This window comes from Poeciliopsis prolifica, unplaced genomic scaffold (genome assembly GCF_027474105.1).
Source record: "Poeciliopsis prolifica strain line A6 unplaced genomic scaffold, Auburn_PproV2 SCAFFOLD016, whole genome shotgun sequence".
In the NCBI taxonomy this organism is placed as follows: Eukaryota; Metazoa; Chordata; class Actinopteri; order Cyprinodontiformes; family Poeciliidae; genus Poeciliopsis; species Poeciliopsis prolifica.
This window is the reverse complement of record NW_026562391.1, coordinates 2,082,019-2,102,041: the sequence shown is the minus strand read 5'-3', so window position 1 is coordinate 2,102,041 and position 20,023 is coordinate 2,082,019. Positions and strand designations below refer to the sequence as shown.

The following is a 20,023-nucleotide window of genomic DNA, read 5'->3' as shown; positions in this document are numbered from 1 at the left end:
GGAGCTTCTGCTTTTGTCTGTGTATATTTTCTTTGAAATGTAGCACATTCTCTGCCGAATGGCGACCAAACTAAATCACTGAAGAATGAGCTAAGCTTAACGTTACAAATAAATTGGAACTAAATTTGATCTAATACACCATTAATTGTAAGTTAATTGTTTGCGTTGCTAGTTAATATCGTACTTTTTTTGTTTTCGGAATTGAAGAAATAACCAGTTTTATCTGCCCTTGTTGCATTGATTAGAAAGGATTTAACTCTCACAATTGGAACTGGATCAGAAAAGCCTTCCCCATACGGCTAAAAAAACTAACTTTTCCTCCTCTATCTTGAAAGACGGCCACTTTACCGCTATCTGAATTGCTATTGCAGACCACCAAGATTTTGTTGGAACAGAAAGAATGATTTTTTTTTTTTGTGTGTGTGTGTTTTTCCTCTTTGTCTGCTTTCAAATGCAAACGTTCTTTATGTCTCTCCACTGAAGCAGGACAGCATGCCTGCCTCCTTTGTCGTCTTCTATTCAACTCTTCATCCTTAAACTCTGTGGCAGTCAAGTGGAAAGTCGGGCTCTGTGTGCCGTAAACTCAGATACTAATAATTTTATGTTTGCTTGATTTCTTTTAAGACCTCTGTTTTGTCTCCCGTGATCTTTCATAATGATTTTTCTCCATCGCTTGCTGACAGATGTCTGTTGAATTGGGCCTCAGGCTTTTAACCAGAAGTGCTCAGTTGTGCAGCAGCAGTCCAAAGGATTGCACTGCTTGTAACTGCGAGTCATAAATGGTCACTATTTTGGGCAGTTCTTGCAAAGTTAGCAGTCCTGTCCTTAGGAAACCTTTTAGCACCATGCTGATACCAGCTGCTGTTGATCTATATATTTAATGACTCCTGCTTTTATTAGCAATATCCCAGTCGTTCTGTCACAGTTGTAGCAAAAAAAAGATGTTTCTAAAAAATACACGATTAGCCATGACACTTTATTCTCTCGTTTTTCTTCCATTAGCATGTGTCACAGAGCCTGGAGAGGAAGCTACCAGTTGACTTTTATAAAGTGAATCTCAACAGATACGGACTCGTTTATTAAGTTAGAACGTTTTTAAAAACCTCATTTATTTTAGGAAGTTTTCCACTTAGTGAAGCACATTATATGGATTAATTGCACACAGGAAAATGTTTGAAAGCCCTCATTTATTGTAGGGCTGGACAATAAATCTATAACAATATTGTGATACATGATCAGTATCAATAAGTAATATGTCTGACAGAATATTCAATCATTTCACTGAACTTCGATCAAGAACCGCACTGCATTCTGGGTGATGTAGGCAAGGAAAGACTTTAGCTGCTCACTCACTCACTCACTCACTCACTCACTCACTCACTCACTCACTCTTTTTGGTAACCTAGCAACAGCCTGTGCTTCATAACTTCTTACAAATAAGCAGCATGGAGTGAAAACTGGATAAAACAGGAAAGCTTGAGTCACTAACTTGGTAGTATTTCAAATATTTAAAACAATAAACTAATCAGAAATGATCAATATCAACTGATATGAAACACCTATATTTTTCAGCCATGTTGTCCAGCCCTGATTTATTGAATACGACTGTATTTTGAGTCTCTTACACTATCTTTTTCCTACAGGGTTTGTGTATTGAAAGGCTTAAAATGCTTAATTTAAAATATATTAGCTGTGAATTTTGTACAGCAAGTTTCTACTACAAACTGAACAATGAATGATTTGATTCTACGTTCAAGTAAGATTCACTGCTGGTTCAGGTTGACCTTACTACTTCGTGAAGGATAATTCGTCTTCTCATAGCACATGCACAGATGTATTCATGGAGTGACGTACAAACATTTTCTATGAACGTTTCTCGAGCCGTCTGGGTTTATAGAAAATCATCTCAAAGCAAGGAGACGTTTCCTTGACACTATTCCGGTTTCCTGCTTTCAGAGTAATAAAGTATCATGAAGTCAGAGCTTGAATGCCATTTGGCTGCAAGTGAGACTAGATTATCTAACATAAAGCAATGTTATCATACTTGAAATTTATCTCTGCAGACTGCAGATGCTTCTTTACCTGAATAGTACACGTTAAGATTAATTTGTCCATGTAATTTTTTTTTTCTTGTAAGATTAAACTTCCTCAAAAGAGTGTCAATGTTTTTGGGGGATTCAAACCAAAAGTAAAAATGTTTTTGGTTTTTGAATGGAAGGTTCGTGAATAAAATAGAGCCCTGTTTGATACTTGTAATTTCCTACAGCACATTTATTTTACAAATTTCCCCATGTAACCGAACACGTTGCCAGCTGAAAATAACACTGCCAGGCTTAACGTCTGTCTCTCTCTTTCTTGTTCTCTTTCCCACAGAGTTACATCCACGGCAGCAGCCAGGCTCAGTTTGTGGCCGAGTCTCACATCATCCTGCTCCTGAGTATCTTTTGGTTGGCTTGTTTGTCATGCATGGTCTCCAAAATGCTAATCACAGAGCAACTTTAAGGTCTCTGACATGTCTGAGGCTCATTTTGGCGATACTTCTCCTTTATTCACCAACACATGTCGCAAAGGAATGCAATCCAACGCCTTTCAAACGTTGGACTGCTCAATATTAATGCATTGCCTTCTGTGTCCATTCTGTAAAATAATGACACCGACTTGCCTTGAGAATTAGACAAATTGCTCATCTTTAATATTTCCTACTTCAGGGGATTTGTTCCAAAGTCTTCAACTTGTGAAGAACTCTGTGGATGTTTGTGGACTGGATTGACAGCATGTATTTCTTTCTCTCTGCATTTTTCTACTTTCTGCCTGTCTGCCCATGTGTGCATGCTCTGGTGCTTTCCTCTATTTGTCAATAATGATACCGTTCACTTCTAACTATTGTATTTATCCCAGTGGAAATAGCTGGTCCAAGGTTGGCCTTGCTGCAAAAAAATGTTTGTTTGTTCATCTTCAGTGTTTAGCCTTCCAGTCATATCTAGATGAAACATACACACACATACACACACACACACACACACCTGCCCAAATGTTAACACATCAAATTTTGTTTGATGTGCTTGTGGTGTTAAGACCTTTTTGAGTATTGCCTTTTGTAAAATGTTTTTTTATTTTTGTTATTGATAACGTGCCCAGAAAAATCCTCCATTTAGTTTGGTTCTTCAAACATAAATAGTTTCTTTAGTATGGAAATGAACTTCTATAACAGTCAGTATCTGTGTTTTCATTTACCTTAAAATTGCACAAATTGGAATTACAAAAATTAATTTGTGGTTTTCACCAGGATGAGGTGGTTTCTTTTGGCTATAACAAAATTATTATTTTACTGGCTGTAGCTGAAGGATGATGACGGGCCTGGTTTCCAACGGCATTTCATATTTTATGGAAACGGCAAATTTGAAGGTTTGTTTTTTTTACATTATCAGAATATTAGAAAAGTTTTGCACAATTTTTAACAGAAACACAGCCAGGGAGTTGGAAAATACATCCAGAATCCCTTTTCAGTATTTTAAGCTCTTGCTTCTGTTACTTCAGTGTTTTCAACTAAATAGTTGCCAGCTGGCTTGACCGCCAGTTTTCAGACTGGTAACGATTGTGTTACTTGAACAACTGTGTTATTGAACCAGCAAGACCAATTCACAACTTTCTAGATTCAGCAAGAAGACTTATTTTGGGAGGAGAGAAATGCTGCTCACAGGAATCTTATGTCACAAAGCAGAAGCCAAGCAAAAATAATGCTTTTAGCTGCACTGGGATTTTGTATCTGAGACAAATTCTTCTACTTGCTTCTCACATATGACATAACAGCAGCTGAAAAGTAGTCCAGGCTCTTATATTTCTTCTGTAAATTGTTGTGAGCTTGACAGAAACATACGCTTGCTCTTATTACTGCTGGAGTCGTTGATGTGACATGAATTTTGTTTCTGAAATCCGAGGCAGGCAGGCCTTTGCAACCTCATTGCAGAACCTGAAATCTGGGTGTCACAGCTCTCACCTTGCATCAATCTATCGTTTCTTTGGCCAGATTAAAATGGCATCAAGTCAGTTTGTTTTCCATGCAGAAATCTCCGTTTTGGCACCAATTTTAACAGTGGATGGAAGCTATGACTAATCATGCTGTTTACTTATTACAGCACAAACAGATTTCAACTGTTGAAATGAGCAAAATGTTTTAAAAATGTAAGAAAATAACTTAACAGAAGTATGTGCTGCTAATTTTGTCTTTCTGAAATGTAGTTTCCTGATACACATCTATCTCATCCCTTTCACAATTGGTTCCTATTTTTCTATTTTTATGGTAAAGAAAAAAGCATTTAGTAGTTTATTTATTTTAGTGAGGTTTGTTGCATAATTAAACAATGTGCGCCATAACATACAGCAATAATCTACGCTGATCTAGTTTCAACAGATGATTACGTTTCTGCACAAATTCATTGAAAATTATTTCATGATCTGCTTGTCCATTTACTGCATCCACACTGTGTGGATTTTATGTATATTTATTTATTAGCTGAGCTGAACGTGAACCCGTGTTTCTAAAAGTTCCTTCTGGGTCATTTTGCTTTTCTGGCTCCATCTTGCTTCGTATGTGTCTTGTTTCCTTGACAACATTTTCCCAGATGCTGCGATCACCATGGGAATGGTTCTGCTTAACGAAGCCGCCACCTCTAAGGGAGATGTTGGCAAGAGAAGGAGTAAGTGTTTCTTTCTTTCTTTCTTTTTTTTGCACAACATAGTTAGCAAAAGGGCTTTGTCTAAACTTAAATCTCCAGTTGTTTGCATTTTATTTCTTTGCTAAAACCAGTAAGCATAATAAGGTCAATTATTAAATTATCAAAACACTGTGTGCTGTAAAATACGTAGTGTCCTGATAGTTAAGATGTCAAATTGTTATAACATTAAGGTTTGAATTTTGGAAAGTACAAGGCAAGACAGTAAAATAGAAAGTTAAGTGCAAAGTTCAAATAAAGTCGAGTCATGCAAATTTTTAGCATTTGAAGTTTTCAGCTTTTCATATTCATTGCTAAGGTTGCAAACGTTGCTTTTTAGTGTCAATGGAGATATCCAAACTGTGTAGCTTCAACATAAACTGTGTTGAGTTGGAAAAATAACATAGCAGAGCCTCATGATCACAACCAGAAGCCTATTTTCATTTGTGTGACACATTATATCTCGGGTCAAAATGGATTTTTTCACTGTTTGACTCTTTGCTGTTTCCATTAAAAATTGGGTGAATTTCATCATCCAGAGAAAAAGTGACGCATCCTGTCCGTCTAAACGGAATAGTTTTATTTTCTTCACTGTTAAAAGTTTCATTAATTTTTCCGTTTAAGCATGAAAATGGTCACAACAATTTCTAATGTAGCCAAGGTTCACTGTATTAATTTCCACTGTAAAATCCTCCTTTTTTTCCTTTTTTGTTGTTTTTAAAATCTAAAGTATTTGAAAGTGCAGCTTGGGAAGTTAACATAGAGGATCCAATGCTACTTGAGACCCTATTGAGTGACGTTTGCAAAGCAGCCAATCCAGGAGCCCCAAACACTTACGGCCAAATTGATTGGCTGATCCCCAAAAGCAAGATAAGGAAGACTGTTGATTTTAGCTTCTGCGATAGAGCAAGACAATTTCACCTGAGGGTATTTGGTGTGTGAACAATTTAAAATTGACATGTATAAGAATTTTAAGACATTTATAAATTTTAGATGTTCACAGGCAGCTGTGGTGCCCAACACTCACAAATACCAGGATTCAGCTGTATTACATTGGACATTGACAGTTTCAATAAAATTACAGAAACATTCAATAAATTCGAAAGAAATATAAAATAAAATATGTTTATTCCAGTAACTCAGTTCACAAAGTGAAATAATTAGTTGCAGACTAATATGTTAGTCTTTATTTCTGTTAATCATGAGAACTTTCCTCATTTATTTCCCCAGCTACTAGAAAAACACAATTTTACATTGGTATATTACCTTAGACTAACAGAAAAAAACATTTTAACTTGAAAGGTGAGTTTAATAAAAGGCTTTATTATTTATGTCTTGAGAATGTTTTTAAAATGTACTTTTACTCCATCTGAACACGTATTCCAATTTATTAAATAGGACTGTATCTTAGAAACATTCATACCACCAAATATTTTCACTTTACTCAGACGTGTTTGTCAGGAAAAGAGGGTGAATCTTCTTGGGCGTTCCTGGTCAGCTTTATGCTGTGTGAGTGGTGATCCCGTTGTGCTTTTTCAGACAACTTTAATGTGAGTGAAAACACTTCTTGATGAATCAGTGCGTTCAGCCACTTTTAAGAGCCTTGTCAGCGCTTTTTGGCCACTTAAAAAAAAAATGCTTTGTGGACACGTGCCCTAAAGGTAAGATTACCCAAGAGTTCTTGTTGAGACGTTGAAATTGGGAAATTAAAATGAACTGCCTCAAGCATTTCCTTTTTTCTGCAGTATCAGGCCAAACTCGCACAGACTATAGATACATGGTGGGTGTCCAACTTTCGCCCAGAATTTGAAGTGGACAAATGATTCTTAGTGGAGTGGACTTGCTTAAATACAGACTGTCATTAAAGGGCCATGTGGAACAATGGTGGAGCCTAAATGGTGAAAACATCGTTGAAAAAATTCAATGTAGAAAAAATTTCCCAACCCAACATGAGCTACAGTTCAGATTCTCTGGTTAAAATTTTTATTTATAAATTTTTATTTCTATCACCTCCTGAATAAAATGTTGATTCTTGTCAGATGAGATGAAATAAACTCAGTAGCATTGATAGTCAAGGTTGCTGCCGGTGATATACTGAGGGCAGGTGCCACTCAATACATAAAACTCCCAAAAAAGTAACCGAGTTCACCAGTTCAGTTGCTCTTAGCTGCTCAATATATCATGATGTTGGTTTTCAGGCTGTATGGCTGAGCCCTACTACAAGCCAAAATCATCAGAACTAAGAGAAAAACATACTTTAAATAAATGAAGCTACAGATGCTAATGAGAACAAAAACAGCACTATAGCAGAGACTTCTTAAACTTCATTTTACTACCTTGTAAAAGCTGACTCCAGCTGCAAATTTCACCAGTCTGAGTCAAAATAATAATAAAAAAAAATGAAAAAAAATTGAAGATGCACATCTTATCTCTTTAGTGTTTTCCTGCTTTTTATAGTTGCTGCACTCCAGTTAATGAAAATCCTAAAGCCTCTCCCTGGTCGTCTTTGATCTTCAAGTTGTGTTTTTTTTTCTGCACTGCTTTGAGGTGTGTTTGGCCTCATTATCCTGCTGCAGCATGAACACTTCTCCAAAAAAGACGGCAAGGAGACGGCGCGCCGCGTCTCTGAAGACTCGAGTGACACCTTGCCTGTACCAGGCTAAAGATTCTCTGCAGGTGTTTGACTCCGGAATCACAAAATAGACCCAGACACGAACATTTCCACTTCCTCTTTTATATCCCGAGTTTCCTTTGATGGCTGAATCATTAACGTTTCACACTGTACGTTTCTCTGAGGTCTGTAAAACGACACAGAGCTTTTGAGACGTTAAAAGGTAGGCTTCAAGTATTGTGGAGAAACGGTTTTGCTAAATTTTTGTAAGCCGTACTAGATATGCAAGCGTACATGTGTAGTTACACATCGTGTTATCTTTTCTACAGAAGAATCCAAATAAAAGAAACTTTTCTCTAAGGGGAAAATCTCAGTTAAAGCCCAAAAAATAGATTTAATAACAAATATGTGCTGCTAGATGATCTTCAGGTTTCTATATTTACTGTTGTTCATCCCTTATAGATTTTTATTTTTTATGGAAGATTAAGCTGATATCACACTCTCAATTCACCAAATGTAAATATTTCTATTCATGCAAAGAAATTGTTTTTTGACTCAGATTAAAATATTTGATCAAGTCATTTTATTGGACTATAACAAAATTAAGTTTGTAGCTTTTGTTGGCCAGTTGTGTTTATTACATTTGCAAATGAACAGAAAATATATTGATCATTTTACGGCAAGAGTCAGCAATGACAAATGTCAGCAAAAAAGTTAAATTAAGAATAAGTACATAAAGATGGTTTTATCAAACTATGTACATGCTGAAGATTTCAAGAAATAAACTTTATGCAGCTTCATGAGTTTTACCTTGCAGCCTAGAGATATTTGTCTCAGTAGTTTTAAACTTTAAACTCTTCTTTCTTCTTTACTTTTTGCAAGTATTTTTAGTAATTAGACAATTGGGCACTAAATACTCTTAAAGAACCTCTGCAGCTCTTTTATATCCTTGTAGGACTGGAATGTCATGTATTTAATCGATATTGATGTCAATCTGACTTATACTGCTACTATGACGGAAATCTTTTTTCAGAAGATTTACTATACATCTCAGCGTTGAAGTTATGAGAACAAAATGCTTCGCTTCTTTTTTTTCTAGCCACATCAAAATCAAAATGTTAATATTAAAACGGCGCATACCGTCAACAAGTTCTTTTAGGGTAATTTAGCGTTGCAGTCGCTTCCCATTTGTCTCCGGATGAGAGATGCTTCACCTAATATAATTATGGAATTTCCTAATGTTTTTAATGGCCTCGTATGTTATGATTTAGATCGAGCCAAGTCAGACCGTCAAAAGAGGGATTATGTTCTTTGTCGGTGAAGGAAATTATTCAGTCTAAACAGCTCGTCACTTCGCCAAGGGTCTTTAATAACCTGACATTTTTAAAAGCTTTGCATGTGCACATTTCAGAGCATTATGCTCCGATACGTGCGCGGTTCTATCATCCGCGAGTCGCAAAGAGGAATCTGCCGCTTGGCACCTCACGAAAACATCGCAGCACATAAACACAAGGACAGAACCCCTAATGTCGCAGCTCGTGAAACACACAGACTGTAAATGGACAATTTAAATCGATTTTTAAAAATGGCGACGGAACCGCAGTCGCACACAAATGTATTTCACGTCGCATTATTGTTGACACGCTTGAGCCACGCAAACTACGAGAGGTTTGCCTGCGTTGAGGTTGACACTAAAACACTGCTTTGGTTTTCCAGACAAATCTTTTGTTCTGACACTAAATGACACACGCGCGGTGCGAACGCATCTCGCTGCTTGGTCTTCGAGAGAGGCACTCATCCTAATCCCTGATTAGCTGTATCTGTTGGCGGTGACAGTTAAATTCAACACGGTGCTCCTTGAGGATTAACCACCGTACGAGGGTATGTGCGTGCATTCGCAATCTTATATATGCATATCTATATTTTACAGCCTGTACAACATGGTGGTGACAAGGACTTGAGCTGAGGAGTTTTCAGAGGCTTATGAAAGGTTATGATTAGGAATTTTGAAAGGGTAGTAACTTTGATAGAGCAGTGTTTTAATCTGAATCTGATGAGCTGAAATTGAAGTTTGAGCATCTTTAGGCATGTTTATGTAAACTGACTTGAATATGATTTTTTTTGTGTGTGTGCAAATTAGTGGTACATAGCTATTTTTTTTTTTTTTTTTTTTTTTTGGCAACCCTGATGAAGATGAGTGGAAATACTGGGCAGGACAAAAGCTATTTGTATTTTCCCCAAGCACTTCAAATATGTATCCATATTAAATTGAAAATGTCTTGTTTGGCTTCAGATTTTACAGAAGTAACAAAAAAAGAGGCAAATTTCAGAATTCCTCCGCCTGTGAGTCAAACTGAGTTTTACTGAACGGATCTGATTTGAATTGCTAACTGCGTCCCCGGTTCCCGTAAATCAATAAAAACACCAACTGTTTCCAGACATTTCATTTTAATAAGATCATCAATGTTAATTAGTTCAGCTGTTGGTGCGCGGCGTCACTCAGGTGCGGACTTTGTGGTCGGGTAAATTAAGATGTTTGTTTACGTGAGGAGACGAGGACGCCGTCAGTGTTTCCACGTCGGAGCCCTGCAAGCGGCCTCGATTTGAACAGAGATCAAAGAGCGTTGCATCAGCGCTTGTTGTCACTGATGCAAGTGAAATGATTAAAACCAACGCCTTTTGCCTGAAATCAAGCACCCAGATTGACGCCCTGTGGGATCCAAAAATCCCAAGTTTTTGTCTTGTAATTACCACGCTCGACTTCAGAGTGTCTGCAAGTTCTGCATAGCGCTGTGCAATTTGAAAGCTTGAAAATACGATTAATTGAAACTGAAATCTTGACGTTTGTGCTTAAGCTTTTCAGGATGAATGTTAAGTATTTTTATGGTGAATAATTAAATAAAAAAACAAGGTCATTAGAGAGTAACATATATTTGAGATCTTAAAATATATTCGCAGTGTCGCTGTAGTTAGCAGGCCTTTCCTGTTTCTCTGAAAGTCGGGTTAGTTTGTCGGAGCGGTGGGTAACTAAGTGCTGCATGTTCTCATCAGTCCAACTCTACATACTGACTGAATTCAGTTTTTTATAAAGCATTTCAGTTTAAAGCCATTATTTCTGAAAGCTGGGTACAGTCTGTTCTCTGTAGCTAGAAATATTTCTACACTTCCACATCTTTAGAAAGTGTTTTGTTACAGTCTGAATCCAGCCGCAGCAGCTGCTTGAAAACGTTGTGGGTTTTTCTTTTCTTTTCTTTCTGGTCTTTGCAGGATCAGTTTCTATGAAACCCTTACGCCGGGGCGCCTCTGGGAATCTTGGGCCCCCTGAAAAAAAATTAGATTGCCCCCCGCGCAGCTGCTGTTACAATTTTTGGAGTCTATCTGACCCATCAAAAAGCATCACAATTTTAAAGGCTTGCAACTGCCTTGCTTTCTTTGGTCCAATACTGATAACTAGCACAGTACTGACCGCTTGTGAATTTAACATCCAACAGTCCATATATACAGTATGCAAGTAGGTTGCTTAAATGTTTTCTATTAGTTTTAGATTACTGAAATGTCTCTCCCCAAAAGCAACAGTCATAAACAACATGCCAAATATACATAAAGCAATCCAGACTTCTCAAAAAATGCTATGGAGTTGTATTTTATTCAAGCTGCAGTAAATAACTTTAATAAAAAAAATATGTTTTCTCCATATTTGTTAAAACTGTTACCATGTCGTGACAGTTTGTTATGAGAGAGATGATCTGTGAAAAGATCAATTTCCTCCACCTGAGCTGCTATTCCTGGCTGCTACTGTGGCATAGAGCTAAAGCCGGCTTCATACCAATGTAGTCAGTTCTTTGTCATAACCAAAGTACAGGAATGACATTGGTTTGGTGTTCTGGGGTCATGATGTCCACATCGAGTCCCGATGTAGCTTAGTCAAGACCAAAAACAACCTTGGAGAAATATACAGCGTAAATTGACTGCCTCTGTTGTAAACAGATACAGGAGTTAGAAATCACCAACAAATATTTGTAATCCTTCATAAATTTTTTTTTTTTTTTTTTTTTTTTAAAGCACTAAACATACCTTCAGATGCAGCAGACACATCTTAGCACTACCGCAGATGATAACGTCCACAGTCTCATCTTCTGGAAAGGAACAAAATCCAACGTCAAGTAGCACTGCGACTCTTCTGGTCCCACGCTGCATTTTCTTTGGAATATTTTAGATACTCTCAACAGCAAAAATCCATAAACAGGGAGATTTTCCACAAATAATTCGGAAACGTGCAGAAGCCGCAAAGAGATGGTCTGTGAACACTGAATCCAGAATGGGCAAGAGTCCACTGTTTATTATTCTTGAGTTGATCACAAAACGGCAACCAAAACCACGAGATTGAAATTGGATTTGTAAGTTTAGTATTTGGTTGAGGACTTGAACAACTTAAAAGTGCAAATTGATTCGAGGGTCCTTCCTCTAAACCTGCACATGCTGCATCTTCTGTTATTTTGAATTTCACTGTTCTACTTGAATATAATAGTACAGACTTTTTCTCTTGGCCTCCATAATCATTTCCGCTTCCATGTGATGTATGATGTACTTTTTCTGATTTTTGTTTTCCCTCTGCATAGTCATCTGCCTGGTTGGCCTCGGCTTGGTGGTGTTTTTCTTCAGCTTCCTGCTCTCCATCTTTAGGTCAAAGTACCACGGATACCCCTACAGGTAACTACTGGACCAAATTCCTTCGATCCAACTCTACAAATAAACCCTCCACTCAAATTTAAATGCAAAGCTAAATAATTTGAATCCCAAAATGATGGCAGTGTTTCAATAAACCCGGCCGTTTCAGCTGCATTCAGTGTTTGCCGCATCAGTTTTGAAGTACATTCATCACGTTTTCACCTTTTATTCTTCTTCAGCCGACTCATTTAGCAGTCATCGGCCAATAGATGTTTTCCAAAGGCGGAAAATGTTGGAAATGTGTAGACAGTCATTTTATGTGGCTTAGTGAGCCAGAACAGCAGCAATTTGGGTCTCACCTTTAGCTAAAGGTCACAGCCACATAAAAAGAACAAAAAAAAAAAAAGATTTAATGTGTGACAGAAAATACTCTACAGGTCTGCAGAGTATGTCTTCAATTCATCGCCACTTGAGCAGGATATTACAGTGCTACACCCGCGGCTCCCAAATGCTGAAACTAACTTGTAGAGTTGAGTGAGTTTCAGGAGGCCAAGTGCACTCCGACAGAGCTCAGAGATTATTTTTCCAGAGACTTGAATCTTGTTTTTCAGTTGTTTTTCATTTATATATAAAATGAAAAATATATATATATAAATATATATGTACAACTCAGCATCAGTGATCCTTGAGATACTTGGCTATAAGAGCAACCATGAGACCCAATACCTGCCAAGGAAAAGACGGTTAGAGGCTAAAATCAAGGTAACAAGGAGGGAAGTGAGCCAACTGCTCCACAAGGGTGCAATGAAAAGACCAGTACCCAGAAAGTACAGGCAGATGCCCATACCTGAAGCACTTGAAACTGCCAAACAGAGGCTCCAAGCCTTGGCCAGCCGCCTAAAGAGATACACAAGGGAGAATGAATCCAGAAGGATTAACCGGCTCTTCTCCACTCAACCAACTAAGGTGTACTCTCAATGGCAGGGTAACAATAACAACAGAGCAGACCCACCAAGGCTGGAGACTGAACATATGGGAAATGGTCATGGACATGGTCCATACCTACTAGCTAAAGAACCAAATGAACCAGCTGCTACAAAGTGGGACTCACCCTGAATGGTTAACTGAAGGGCGGACAATCCTAATCCAGAAGGATCCATCAAAGGGTCCAGTCCCACCCAACTACCGACCAATAACCTGCCTCTTCACAACCTGGAAGCCAACTGCAAACCACTTGCACAAGTGTCCATCAAATGTGGCATATACCAAGGAGATGCTCTGTCCCCGCTACTGTTCTGCATAGGCCTGAACCCCCTCAGCCAAATTATCAACAAGACTGGCTACGGATACAGACTCAAAAATTCTTATAAAATTAATTTGAATAGAAAGTGCTGAAATTAGAAGAACCGACTTCAACCGACTGAAAACTTCCCTCATTTATTTGTGAGTTCAGAGGATGTGAAGCTTTTTTTTTTTTTTTGCCGTTTTCCAGTCCTTAGATTAGATGCTGCACTTTTGCGCCGCTTATATTAAGCAGTGCCATTTCAAATGGATGTTATTTATGTTTGATTGCTACTTCCTTTGTATGATTGAAGCGCATGCTTTGAATTCTGAACGGCCTCGAAATATTCAGTGGCGACTCTGCTGCTCTTCATTTCCCTCAATAGATGCCAGAATATTTTCAGACATTTGAGCAAATTTTCCTGATTAGTTGCTTTCACAAACAAGAATAAAAAAAGAGAGAAAAAAAATCATGTTGATGTTTGTGAGCGTTTTGTATGCCTGTCCTCTCTAACAGTTGCATTTTTTTTTCAGCTTTCTTATTAAGTAAAATGCAGACTGAGGAAGAGGAGGAGGGGGGCAGAGGGCGATGAAGAGGGCGATGAAGGGCGATGAAGAGGAGTGAAGGAAATATTTGGAAAACTGAACGCGCTTCATGGGATTTTTCTTTTGTGTTGCTTCTGTTGTCCTGGAACCATGAAGTAAAAAAAAAAAAGAATATTTTATAATGATGGAAATAAAGTTGTTGGCATGTCTGTATCAACATTCTCAATGGATCAACTTTTTTCTTTTTTCACAAGATCAATCAGGAGGCTTTTACATTTCCAATTCAGCAGCTAAAGCATATTTGTAACAACTGTTCCATATTTAAAACTTTCACCTGTGATGTTTTGTTAGGCAGGATGTTTCTCAGTTAATGGAAATGTGTAAATAGATTACTTTTTTTTTTTTTATTAGTCTTACAATTTTTTTCTGCATTGGAAAACTTAGGATGTTTGATCTTGGATGCATTAAAATCTTTTAATACTGCCTCTAACGTATGTGTCGCTCCATCAGTGAACTATGGTTCGATAAAAACGCAACAAGAATAAAAAATTTGGCCAATATTTCATATGTATTCTGTGATGAGCTTTACATTTTCTGAGAACGTTTTACTCGTTTGAACCAGGACAACTGATTTGATCTGATCTGTTTTGGGTTGTTTTTTGTTTTGTTTTTTTGACAGGGAATGAAAACGTCTTAAATCCTTTACCTCAAAAGAATAAATAATTCACTTAAGTTGAAGCACTTAAAGCTCATTTCTAAACTTTGAGTCTTAATCAAAAATCCTCGTCTGTGTGTTTCCCTCCCGGGTTCGTCGACACTTTATCAGACGTGCAGAAAATAGCTCTGCGGAGTCCGCCGAAGACCGAACCAAGAGGAAACATCTTTCCGAGGCACAGGTCATTTGCAGAATCCATGCATTTCTAATTCTCTCACTTGTGAACTGCCCTCTGAAACACTGAGTGGGCCGAGCCGCTGCAGTCGTTTACGTAAGCTGCTCTGTGTGGGCAGGCGAAGGAATGGGGCCGTCGAAGGCGTAGTTCGACTAGCGGAATAAAAATATTCCCTCGCATTCTTTTCTATTTTTACTGTCAATCCGTGGAAGGGCGAACAATTGTGCGCGTGCTGGTCTGAGATGATCTGCAGAAAAGGACAATCCTGCCCACAATGACTGGTTTCCAAAATCATAAATAAGTACATATATAATTCTTTTTTTTTTTTTTTTTTTGCAGGAATGATGGTACCATTCTGGTAATACCTTCCCTTCCTCCTTTGTTTACGCTGGAATTAGGTTTCTGATTTAGACTGAAAAATGACTGTGCATTTTCACATTCGGTTACAGATCAAAAGTGTACGTGCATTTGTCACTGGCATTAATAATTTTATTTATTTATTTATTTTTTTTGTATGTCAAAAATCCACCTTAAATCCAGAATTGTGTCCCTGTTTTTGGCTTTAAGAAATCATTGAAGTTGTGTAAAAAATGACACAAATCAAACCATCCATGTAATCTTCTGACCAGAACATACTTGGGTGTGTTTACTGAAGCATAAATAAATACATGGGTTGCAGTATTTCCGAATGAAACTGAAGACCAGTGCTGGTCGTCTGCAGTGAGGGTTTTTTTCCCATCTGTTGTCCCTCAGCTATCGGCGGAACAAATGTCATTCAATGAGGCGGCATCTGCATTTGCAAATGGAGAGAAATCAATGGAAATATTCGAGAGAGGACAGTGGTGGAGTAAAATATACTCAAGATAATCCCCTCCCCAATTTGCTCGCCTACTCAAATTAGTCTTAAATATTTCAAGACGCGCTCTACTTTCCAAACAAACAAATGACCTTCTGTCTGGACTGTTTGCTGAATCCTCGTTGCTCTTATTCGGCTTAAAACTGCATCATTTTTATACACGTTTGCCGACCTTCGGTGCACTTGGTGTTGCCGCAGACCTTTTAGAAAATGCTTAATCGGCCTCTTTGGAATGTTTCTTTCACTTGTGTTCTCTACATTTCATTTCCTTCTTATTTCAGAAGTAGCTCCCGTCTCAGCAGCTCATCTGATCCCTGCATCTTTTCATGAAGCTCTTCTGCGTCGTTTCTGAACCCCTGACAAAAATGTGCTCCTTGTTTAAATTTACTTAGCTTTATTAAACTTTTAAAAATCTCTTTCTGTGGCCCCCCTCTCTTTTGCGTTTCCCGGTAGCTGTGCTTTCTGCTGCCATCGTTGCTGATCTGACTCCAGGGTTTGATCTTCCCGTCTCGTCTGACCTCTGTTAGCTGACCGCTGTGCGGTGGTCAGCTTTGAAGAATGTCGTCTGTTGCCTCACAGCCGAGGACGTGATGCCACCAACCTCTTGAATCGTCCACAAACCCTTTTCTCTGTCGGCACCCGGACCAAAGCCGCCGCATTCGTCACTGCAGGGCTGCTCTCGCTGTTGCTACTTTGTTGCATCACTGGGGTTGTTTGTTATTGTTGTTGTTTTTGATTCGTTTTGCTGGGTTTATTTGTACATGAGTGTCTTTGGATCTTTGTGCATCTGTTGGTTTTGCTGAATTACCAGAGTAATCAGCAGGCATTTTGGAAACGGGAATTATTGGACGTTTAGCTGAAAGCACAATAAATGTAGATGCTTGTAATTGCGGCCACTGAAGAAAATTATTCGATCTGCGTTTTGGATTATCTTGTTGTTACTTTAAGTATTTTTCCACTGAGCACCATCAGTGAAACAGACCCTCAGCATGACCCTGCCATCACCTTGCTTGCTTGCATTTCTGGCCAGATGGCCGAGCCCTTTAGCCGACCCCTTGCATGAGCTGGGGGTCAAAGTGTGAACACACACTTTAATAGTGTAGGGCTTTCAATAATCACAAACCTGTTATACATTTAATGCAGATTAATCGTTTCTCAAGGAAAATAACAATAAAGACGGGTTCGATGAAGGCAAGTCGAACAAAAGCAGCCTTTTTACAGACGTTTACAGATCGACCATTTTTAGCGACTCCAAGAAGAAAAAAAACGCTGAAGTGAAACTGACCGTTTAACAGCGTCTCTCTTTATGTCCACCGCGAGCTCCACAGAGCAAACACAAGTACGACGGCTTCAGTAGATGTTCACCAAAACGGTGCACATGACAAAAAAAAGACGAGACGTTTTGAGATTAACCTCAGACATTTTCTAAAGTTATTTCGGAAATACGAGTTTGAAAAGTTGGAACGTTTTCCAACGTCGAACACTTTCGACTTTTGAAATCTGAAATTTCAAAATAAAAATAAAAATCTCCAAACCTTTTGAGATTAATCTCAAAGTTTCTGAGTTTTTGGGTCCTGACACGCAGCAACACAAACACATTCATTTGAAAAAATTATTAAAGAAGTAGTTTGCAACATGCACACTGTTATATCATCACTTCCCACCTGAAAGGAGACTATATATTAAGCGACTACGTACTACAGCGCAAGTTTTAAAGTTCCTCTGCATATGTTCTTTATCGGTGCAAAGTTAATTTGGAGGAAATCCTCATTGGCCAAACAAACAGCGATGTTGTAATTCGCCTGTGACACCAGGCTCCATTCACTCAGGAAACCATCATCATTCGTCCCCACACCTCGACCGAGGCGCCAGTCCTTGATGTGCGAAAAACTAATTTATATCTTTGCTACGTCTCGGAGATTCCTCTGAACATCCTCTCCAAGCCTGCTGCAGTAATCACAAAGCTGATGAGAAAAGACACTTCAGGATACTCAACTGCAGGGAGCAATCATAATTCAGCGAAAACATTACTCCGTTTCTCATCCGCGACCCTTCCAGCCGGCCCCGGCCCATAGATAATCCTGGATCTGCCCAGAAACATCATCGCCGAGATTCATAGCTGTCACTGCTGCTTTACCTGAGGGGGGCTGAGAGGCCTGGACAGAGATCCACAGAGGCTGAGAGGGCAGTGGAAAAAAGAAAACACCAAATGAATGTACCTGTCCTGGAAAATCCTGCATCCGAAAAAGAACCACCTGGCTAACTTTGTGTTTGCCTCAAACAGACGTTAATGTGTTTCGATTTTAAGCAAAAACGACTCAAGTGCAAATAAAATTTTTTTTTTTAAAAAACTTAAAATTTCTCAGTTCTGAGGTGAACACAAAAACAGATCACAATCCAACATCGCCACTCGAGTCAGTCGCTGTTTTCTGTAGAAAAAATGTTTCTAAAATACATTTGCTGCTGATTCTGTGTGACCCAATCATTAACCGTTCAAAATCCTATCGATGTGAATTTAAATCAGTAAAATTATTTATTCCATCAAGGATTTTTGGTGTCAAACAGGTGGCCCTCATTTAAAGCTGCAGTATGTAACTTTTTTTTTAATGTGTTTTTATACATATTTGTTGCAACTATCACTATGTTGTGACACTACAGTATGATGAGGGTAACTTGTGAGAAAAAAAAAAAAATCAAGCTGCTCTGTCATTTTCTCCCATTATGAAATGCAGAAACATGCCACTGTCAGAAACAACCAATCAGAGCCAGGAGGAGGGTCTTGGTGCTGTCAATCAGTTAGTGTACACACTGCTCACTTATGCCCCTTACTAAGGCAGGAAATGGTAGAGTTCACAGTAATTATTTGCTTTTCTAACATGTTTGTGACCTTCACACCATTTCTCAACGAGGTTGTTGGACAGTTTCAACTTTATGACCGGCTGAACCATCGGTGGACGATCTGCATGTCTTCATTGTTATATATTAACATTTTATTCTTCTTTATCACAAGACATTGCAACAGAGATTTTTCAAACAGTCATTAATAAATCAAATGAAAAAACAAACAATTAATTTTCCATCTTTTCTGGGTTTACACATGTTTAAATATATACACATGTTTAAATATATACACCCATACCCACCATTATTATAAAAACAGCGGTTAAGTTTCCTACTAATTTGTGGGACGTTTGTTGATGGCTAGAAAAGTTTTGTAGAAGTATTTAGTCAGACATTAGACAGGACATATGTGAAAACTGTATTTGTGGCTTTATAATGTTGACAGAAAATCCACAATAAATTCGCAATTGAACACAAAATTTTTCTTTCGGCAAATCCAGGTAGCCAAATGTTGTTTCACTCTGGAAAAAGGAAAAGATTATAGAAAACATTGGAAAGCCAAAGACATGATTACAACATGGGACACTTCTGGGAGATTCTTCACTGAGCTCAGAAAGATGTTACTCAGGGGGTGGGTGGAGTCACATTAGAGCAAAAAATAAATGAATAAATAAACAAACTACTTTAGAGATTAAAGCTCCCTGTGAGAACAAAGTTTGGATATTCAAAGGCCAAAATTGTGCATTCATCAAAGCGAATGTATTCACACATCATGTATTCATAAGCGATGAGTACATGATGTCGGATCAAGGAGTGCACATTTTATTTTTTCTGCTTTAAGTCCTAAATCAGGTCACACGCAGCGAGACCTTGGAGAAACGGCGGTTTTATCGGGCCTTCTCGGGAAACGGGACTGGGAAGATTTCGCTGACATTTTTATGCGTAAAAGAACTTCGGTGCTGTGATTTAATCATTTCCCTGGGCTTGTGGGACTTGATTTGAGCTACAACCGGACTTCTTACGGCACATTAAAAAGTCGCGCCCTCTCGCTGACGTCTGGGAGCCGAAGTGGAACATAAAATGAAAAGCAAAGGACGTATTTGCCAATGCTGACAGGACAAATCATGACTAAAACAGCCACTTGGAAACCCTTTGCTCAGTGACGTTTGGAGGGAATCTAGCCGGGGGACCTGGAAAGATTGCTCATATTTCACACTCGCATTATTTTATGAGGTGCACAATACTAGTACCAAGTTGATTTTGGTCCATATTGATATGACAGTATCAGCTGTACATCCATGATGCTAATCTTCCGTTCCGACCCAATGTTGCTTCATTGGTTAGAGATGTGGTGGCTGTTTTAGAGCGGCCATATTGAAACCATTGTGAAGGATCCATCAGACAACCAGCGCTCATCAATGGCTGAACAGGATCACTAGCACTTAGGTAGGTTTTCGTGTTTGAATGATGTTCAGCTGGAACTAAGGAGGACTAAAGTGTGGGAAGAAAACCACTGGCTTCATCTGCTGATGCAAGTCAGTGTTCAACGTGAGTTATTTTCTTAAAGTTGACATTTTAATCTAACAAGACTTTCAGGGAATAAAGCGCTGGAAAAAAA

The 20,023-nt window shown here is 38.5% G+C and overlaps 1 protein-coding gene across 1 annotated transcript in view; it reads left to right on the top strand.

The window, feature by feature from the left end:
• The window catches only part of tusc3 (tumor suppressor candidate 3), a 55,560-nt gene extending 41,182 nt beyond the window's left edge, over window positions 1-14,378 (top strand). Inside the window, exons 7-10 of the mRNA XM_055041568.1 lie at window positions 2,374-2,437; window positions 4,623-4,697; window positions 11,943-12,033; window positions 13,807-14,378. Of these exons, the coding sequence (XP_054897543.1) occupies window positions 2,374-2,437; window positions 4,623-4,697; window positions 11,943-12,033; window positions 13,807-13,822 (246 nt within the window). The 3' untranslated portion in view covers window positions 13,823-14,378. The remainder of the gene's footprint in view (window positions 1-2,373; window positions 2,438-4,622; window positions 4,698-11,942; window positions 12,034-13,806) is intronic.
• The last annotated feature ends 5,645 nt before the right edge of the window (window positions 14,379-20,023 follow it).